Raw genomic sequence first — 7,500 nt, forward strand, 5'->3', positions numbered from 1 at the left:
TGTGTCATTTTCTCTTTTGCCATATTCACATTAAATATCACATTTTCATATTTCGTAATCTTTTTTTCTTAATTCTTACTTATACTTTCATGAAATCTAACAATTTATACAATTATCGTTAAATTATCACATTTTCCTTTTTTTTTAGTCAATTCTCTCGGATGATCCCTCTACGTTTTTTAAATAAATTAGTGCATTTTCAAATATAACATTTGATTAAAAGAGAATAAATTCAGTGTTCATCCTATATAAGGATGTTATAAATTTGCAAAATAATCAATTTTAAAAGAAAATTGATAATAAATTGTAATGGTTGTGGAGTACGGCCGAATAAAACGGAGATTGGGAGTTTGAAAAAAAAAAATAGTAGATGCGAAAATGTCTCGCACTCGCACTAAATAATAAATTGTCAAGAAAAATGTAAATTAAATATTTCCCCTTTCTTTCTTTATTTGCAACATTTGCCTTTACCTCTTCACACTGTCAATATATGAATCCAATAATATTTCTAATCATGCATGTCAAATAATTATGAAAAGTAGAAAATAATAAATGTTGTATGAAGACGATTCAAACAAGATCTCATATGACTACGAGGAGACAGACTCATATAAAAAGCCTAAATCATCCATCATTTATATTATATTTAAAACAAACTAATTTGAAATAATATATAAAATTTAATTGTCAAAAACGTTTTTTTAATCCATAATTGTTGACAAACTTTTTTATCAAGACCTCTCGTTGTGCCGACGACTTAATGAACTGGTCTAATTCTAATTTATTGAAAAAAATAACTAAATAAAAAGTCTATATTTTATTTAAAATTTATTAAATATGAATGATTTGGATTGTTTGTATTGGTCCGGCACGTCTAACGGTAAGACGGTCTTATACAAGACTTGTTTCTTCTTTTTATACTCGATCTATTTGTTTGTTTTTTTTTTCTACGAAACATTAGGATAAAAATTTAAATAAGATTTTTAATGAATCTATTGACACTACAAAAAACTATTGAATTAGCGATGGAAAAATAGCGAGGGGGAGTGTTCGTCGCCCATGGCGACGGCACGGCGAGAGAATAGTTGGTCGCCAACTGAGAAAGTACGTTGGCGACGGAAAAGGTCGTCGCCAGAAAATCCCCCACACAACAACAAAATAATAAATATATATCAACAATAATCATAATAACAATACTAATAATAAATAAAAAAAGTGATAATAATAATAATAATAATAATAATAATAATAATAATAATAATAATAATAATAATAATAACAACGGTAATAATAATAATAATAATACCGCAGCCGAATTTTTCCCCACTGCAGCAAGCAAAGGTTTTCATTACCGAGGCTAGCGACGAACCAGCGACCGGTGCACTGGTCGCTAACTTGCAAAGTCAACAGGCTAATCTTGTCAAAGCAGGCAGCGACGACCCAGCGATCGGTGGACTGGTCGCCAACCTGCAAAGTCAACAGACTAGTCTTGTCAAAGCAGGTAGCGACGACTCAGCGACCAGAATACTCGTCGCCATCTCACGTTGAAAAATACGCCAAATATTTTGCCCACTGCAGTATGCAAATATAATTATTACCGAGGTGCGGGCGACAAACTAGCGACCAGCCATGTCGTCGCCATGCTGAAAAGTGAAACTGTTAAGTCTTGTCATTGCAGTTGGCGACAAACCAGCGACCGGTTTCCTGGTCGCCCACTTCAGAAGAAAAATCCGTAATATGATGCTCTAATTCCTCATTTCCTACGACTGTATCCTCATTTCCATACTTCTTCATTTCTCTTATACTTTACCTCTGAATTTTCTTTTCCTCCATTAATCTCATTCTCTATTAATTTTTTTTCGCTCTTAATCGTATCCTAATTATTTTGTGGTTACTACTCATCTTCCACTCTAAAAAACTCATCTTCTTATTAAAAGGTTAGTGTTTATTGTTTATTTTTTTGAATTATTTCAATGTTCTTGATGATTATGAAGATAAATTATGTTTGAATGTTTTTTTTTTATGTTTGATTTTGAGCTATGGAGTACATTGTAATCTTCAACATGTTTTTTCTTGTTATTTCATGATGTTTATGTTTTTTTTAAATGTTTTTTTTAAATATTTCAGGAACAGTCAAAAGGTTAAAGACCCACCGCCTATGAAATATTTACACGAACAACATGAAAATAAAATAAGATTTAATGGATATATTAAAAATAAAATATATACATATGAGATTACGTTGGAATCGTCTTAATCTATACTTTTTTATTATATCTAATGTCTTAATCCATACTTTTTTATTATATCTAATTTTTATAATTTTTTATAATGCGTAGTTAATCAGAGAAATTAAAATTTATTCCAAACACAAGCAAAAAGTAAGGTGGATACATAAATTCGTTGTGGGTTTCTCAATTTAAAAAGTAAAAAAAAAGTAAAAAGATTTAAATTAAATTAAAAATCAAAACGTTGGCATCAAGTAAAAAAAAGAAAATATTTGAAATAATGTGTGTAGAGAGTGGGAGAAGTGGATAAATAAATAGAACAAATTTTTTTATTTATTGATTGATGATTAATTTATATATTCGTTGTGGGTTTCTCAATTTAAAAAGTAAAAAAAAAAATAAAAAGATTTAAATTAAATCAAAAATCAAAACGTTGGCATCAAGTAAAAAAAAGAAAATATTTAAAATAATGTGTGTAGAGAGTGGGAGAAGTGGATAAATAAATAGAACAAATTTTTTTATTTATTGATTGATGATTAATTTATATATTCGTTGTGGGTTTCTCAATTTAAAAAGTAAAAAAAAAAGTAAAAAGATTTAAATTAAATTAAAAATCAAAACGTTGGCATCAAGTAAAAAAAGAAAATATTTGAAATAATGTGTGTAGAGAGTGGGAGAAGTGGATAAATAAATAGAACAAATTTTTTTATTTATTTATTGATGATTAATTTATATATTCATTGTGGGTTTCTCAATTTAAAAAGTAAAAAAAAAAAAGTAAAAAGATTTAAATTAAATTAAAAATCAAAACGTTGGCATCAAGTAAAAAAAGAAAATATTTGAAATAATGTGTGTAGAGAGTGGGAGAAGTGGATAAATAAATAGAACAAATTTATTTATTCATTTATTGATGATTAATTTATATATTCATTGTGGGTTTCTCCATTTAAAAAGTAAAAAAAAAAGTAAAAAGATTTAAATTAAATTAAAAATCAAAACGTTGGCATCAAGTAAAAAAAAGAAAATATTTACAATAATGTGTGTAGAGAGTGGGAGAAGTGGATAAATAAATAGAACAAATTTTTTTATTTATTGATTGATGATTAATTTATATAATCGTTGTGGGTTTCTTAATTTAAAAAGTAAAAAAAAAGTAAAAAGTTTTAAATTAAATTAAAAATCAAAACGTTGGCATCAAGTAAAAAAAAGAAAATATTTGAAATAATGTGTGTAGAGAGTGGGAAAAGTGGATAAATAAATAGAACAAATTTTTTTATTTATTGATTGATGATTAATTTATATATTCGTGGTGGGTTTCTCAATTTAAAAAGTAAAAAAAAAAGTAAAAAGATTTAAATTAAATTAAAAATCAAAACGTTGGCATCAAGTAAAAAAAAGAAAATATTTGAAATAATGTGTGTAGAGAGTGGGAGAAGTGGGAACGTGGCAATAACCGTCACAAACTGAAATCCGACATATAAACAAATAAAACCATTTAAATTAAACCTGAAGAAAAATTAAAAAATAAATTAAAGAGAATGAACATAGAGAAAGAGTGTTTAATGAAAGAAATGAGGAGCAGTAAGCGTTATTATTATCAAAACAACAGCCATAATTACAATATAAGTAGCAGTAGCAGCAGCAATGAAGGAGAAGGAAAAGAAACTGTTTTAAGAAAAGGGCCATGGAAGGAAGAAGAAGATCAAGTTTTACTTAAACATGTTCAGAAATATGGTCCCTATAAATGGAGCTCCATTCGATCCAAAGGCCTTCTTCAACGTACTGGCAAGTCTTGTCGTCTTCGTTGGGTTAATAAACTCCGACCCAACCTGAAAAAGTAAGTTATATACTCTATCATTCACTCTTTTTTGTAACATATTGTGTTGAACAATGTTAGATCAGTTACAGTTATAATGAAACGGATGACGTAATATAGTTAATTGAGATCTTGTTTGATACGTCTTAATAAAAAGATATTAAAAATTAAATTAAATTTTTTTTGAAAATACAGTAACATATTATAAAAGCAATAAAAACAGTTAAGATACATAAATAATGAAACAAGAGAGCACAGAGAGAGAAGGAGAGGCTACAGGAACGGAATTGAACTAATTGATACATTAATTGATACATTAAAATGGATAAAAATTTAACAATTTGAATTATTTTGGAACCGAAAAAGTATGTTGTTGATTGTGTACATAACATCTGTTTAGTTTCTTGATTGGTTAATTACTCGGATTTTTTTAATTAATATGATTTGATTTTGCGGCGGAAATAAAAAAGTGGGTGCAAATTTTCGAAAGAGGAAGAAAAAGTGGTGATAGAAATGCAGGCAGAAATAGGGAATAAATGGGCAAGAATTGCTACATATTTACCAGGAAGAACAGATAATGACGTCAAGAATTTTTGGAGTAGCAGGCAAAAAAGATTAGCAAGGCTTTTGGTGTCTGAAAATAATCCGCGTACTAAAAAGCGCAAATCTTCTTCTATTGATACTGCTAATTCTTCTCGGGTATTTTTTTTTTCTGTTTCAACCATTAATTGTTTCAAATATATTGGGTTTATTTCTTGATTATTTATATTAAGCAAGAAGAAATGATAAATAATATTCAAAATTTATACTTTCTCCTTTGATACTGTACATTTAGTATTTTTGTGCACCTATTATTTATAAGTGTAGGTAATTATTTTATCATGAATAGATCGAATCGAATCCTCTCAGTAAAAGAAAAAGAAGAAAAATGAAGAGAAAACCCTAGTTTTAATCTAAAACTTCTAAAAACTTAATTCATAATTTAAGATATTGATGCGTCTTACAAATTACTTAGATCACAATTTCTATATATTAGAGCCAAAGACTAATTTTAAGTCTAGTGCCATCACATTTATTTTTGGGCCTAAACGCAAAAAATAAAAAGATCCCTTAAAATTATAATGCGTTATAAATAATATAATATTTTATTGTTTTTTATTGTTGATATTTGAATTACTCCATAAAAAAACCCTAAAAATTCAGCCCCTCTTGTATGAGACTGTCTCACTATGAGACAAGTCTATACAAAAGGCTCATTTTGCTAAAATTTTCTATTAATTATTAGGCTATTTATTCCAAGTATAAGACACGTCTCACGGTGAGAGCATCTCATAGAAGAATTAGTGTAAAAAATTTTGAGCCCAGAGCGATAGTAGCCTGCTTTGCCCTTGCTAATCGATGTTCATGATATCAACTAGTTCAATCATAGTAATTAATTTTGGTTTGTTCTTAGGTGCCCAAGAATTGTTCAACGGTGGGAGAAACATCCACAAATGTTCAATCTCAGATCATGTCATATCCAGGTTCAACAGACAACAATTGTCCATCTATTGAACCCAACAATGTTACTGATTGCCTCCAACCAATTCCCTTAAACCAGGAGTACAACAATACTAATTACCCAAACTTGTTTTTATCAGAAGAAGAAATATGTTTCCCTTCCATTCCCTACAACGAAACAGATCTTATGTTTGTCCCAGAAACACAGGAAATCATAGATAGTCTTGATTACAGCTTTTTTTACCCCTTTGAATCCTCATATAGACCAGCAGCATTTGTTAATGATGGGACCCACTTTCCCCCATGTTCCTATGGAGGTGACCTAAGTGGTGAAACAACAGCAAGTTTGAAGACTGATAATCTTGGTATTACAAATTGCTTATGTGATGACTTCCCATCAGACATGTTTGATCATCAGTTCATATAACCTTATACAAGCCCTTCTAGTTATTAACTAAGTAGATGATTAGGATTTAGTATTAAGCAACTTTTTACTGATGTTCTCACTTAATGAATTATTTTTATAGCTTTAATTTGGTAGTTTAAGCTTTTCTCATGTACCTGATGTATACACTTTATACTATATTTTTATGCTCCTTTCCCTTGCATTTTATGGCATTTTAATGTGTGACTTCGCATTCTCCATGTGGTTTTACGCTTGGTTGGAGTTTTTGTGTCTTTGATTATTTCAGGCCATTTTACTCCACTCTTGTATTGGAAGCGGATCACTTCTGAGCATTAGGATGCGTGCTTCGAGATTTGGCTGAGTTCGAGACCGCACTACGGCACTTTTGTGAGCTCACGGGTCCATTCGGATACGCTTTTAGTCCCGTTGGGTCTCGTTTGTACTTTTGCCGCGTTCTAATGAAGAAAAGTAAGCACAAGATGATGGGCCCGGGCGGGTATTTTCATACCCGGGCGATTTCAAGTTAAAAAAATAGGAATGCAAGCCTCAAAGCCTAGGACCCGGTCGGGTATACTCTAAACCCGGTCGGGTCTGTCATTAATCATTTGCAAAACTCTCAGCACACGGACCCGGTCCGGTCTTACCTAAACCCGGTCGGGTCCTGCGATTTCTGCTCTCTGGAAACTCTGAACATACGGACCCGGTCCGGTCTTGCTTAAACCCGGTCCGGTCCTGCTTTAATAACCGTTTTTCGCACGATTTATATTTTATCATTATGGAATGTAATAGACAAGTAGGGATGGTGCTTTGTTCTCCGGTTTCTAGAGTAGAAGGACTCTAGAATGTTGGTGCTTTGTTCACGAAATCATGGTAATGACATTAGGAGAAGCTACGTATATGAGTTTGGGGTTTGGCCGCCTCAACAAAGTCAAAGGGTCATATTTATGACTTCATTGAACTTATGAATAGATACGGACACATGGATTTTTAGTGTCACAAATGTGGGGTTTACGAATTATTTCATGTGTACTACTCCTTCAATTGGTTGGATATATCTGCTTAATTCAATCCGTAAAGACATTAGGGGATATGATCAATTGTAAAGAGGAAAAGGTTATGGATCGCATGGCCAATGGGATGAAGATTGTGGATCGCGAAAGAGGAAAAAGTTTATACACTCTAAATGGGGGAGGAATGTTCTCATTTAGAGTGTATGATAGTTTAAGAAATTAAATAAATTAAATATCCCAAAAATTACAAGGGAGTCAAGTGGGTTCGATTGGGGGTTGACCCTGAGTTGGAAAAACTTGGACAAATCACACACAAACCAGTCAACCGCTGAACTGGTGTGAGTCGGCTCGACCGGTTTGTTCGACTGGTGCCATTCGAGTGACTGTTTTAGACCTGTTGCTTGGCACGGTTTTTTGCAAGTTAGTTTATTCCGTTATTGTAAATATATATTAACTACCTACGGTTTATATTGCTAAATAGATTGTTTAATGATGGGATAGATTGATTTATGATCTACATTAGTTCATGAATTAATGTTG

At 31.0% G+C, this 7,500-nt stretch overlaps 1 protein-coding gene across 1 annotated transcript; it reads left to right on the forward strand.

The window, feature by feature from the left end:
* The first annotated feature begins 3,560 nt into the window (after positions 1 to 3,560).
* LOC130808721 (transcription factor DUO1-like) lies at positions 3,561 to 5,978 on the forward strand. The gene is made up of 3 exons (XM_057674190.1): positions 3,561 to 4,065; positions 4,515 to 4,743; positions 5,498 to 5,978. Exons 1-3 carry the CDS (start codon positions 3,767 to 3,769, stop codon positions 5,969 to 5,971), a joined length of 1,002 nt encoding a protein of 333 aa, XP_057530173.1. The 5' UTR covers positions 3,561 to 3,766; the 3' UTR covers positions 5,972 to 5,978.
* Positions 5,979 to 7,500: the final 1,522 nt, after the last annotated feature.

Source organism: Amaranthus tricolor, chromosome 3 (genome assembly GCF_026212465.1).
Source record: "Amaranthus tricolor cultivar Red isolate AtriRed21 chromosome 3, ASM2621246v1, whole genome shotgun sequence".
Classification (NCBI taxonomy): domain Eukaryota; kingdom Viridiplantae; phylum Streptophyta; class Magnoliopsida; order Caryophyllales; family Amaranthaceae; genus Amaranthus; species Amaranthus tricolor.

What these genes read in the sequence shown, in the direction of transcription:
- LOC130808721 (XM_057674190.1), top strand. Translation starts at nt 3,767, where the DNA reads ATGAACATAGAGAAAGAGTGTTTAATGAAAGAAATGAGGAGCAGTAAG. An exon ending in CTCCGACCCAACCTGAAAAA is followed by an intron (nt 4,066 to 4,514) that starts GTAAGTTATATA and finishes GAAATAAAAAAG; the next exon opens with TGGGTGCAAATTTTCGAAAG. An exon ending in ATACTGCTAATTCTTCTCGG is followed by an intron (nt 4,744 to 5,497) that starts GTATTTTTTTTT and finishes GTTTGTTCTTAG; the next exon opens with GTGCCCAAGAATTGTTCAAC.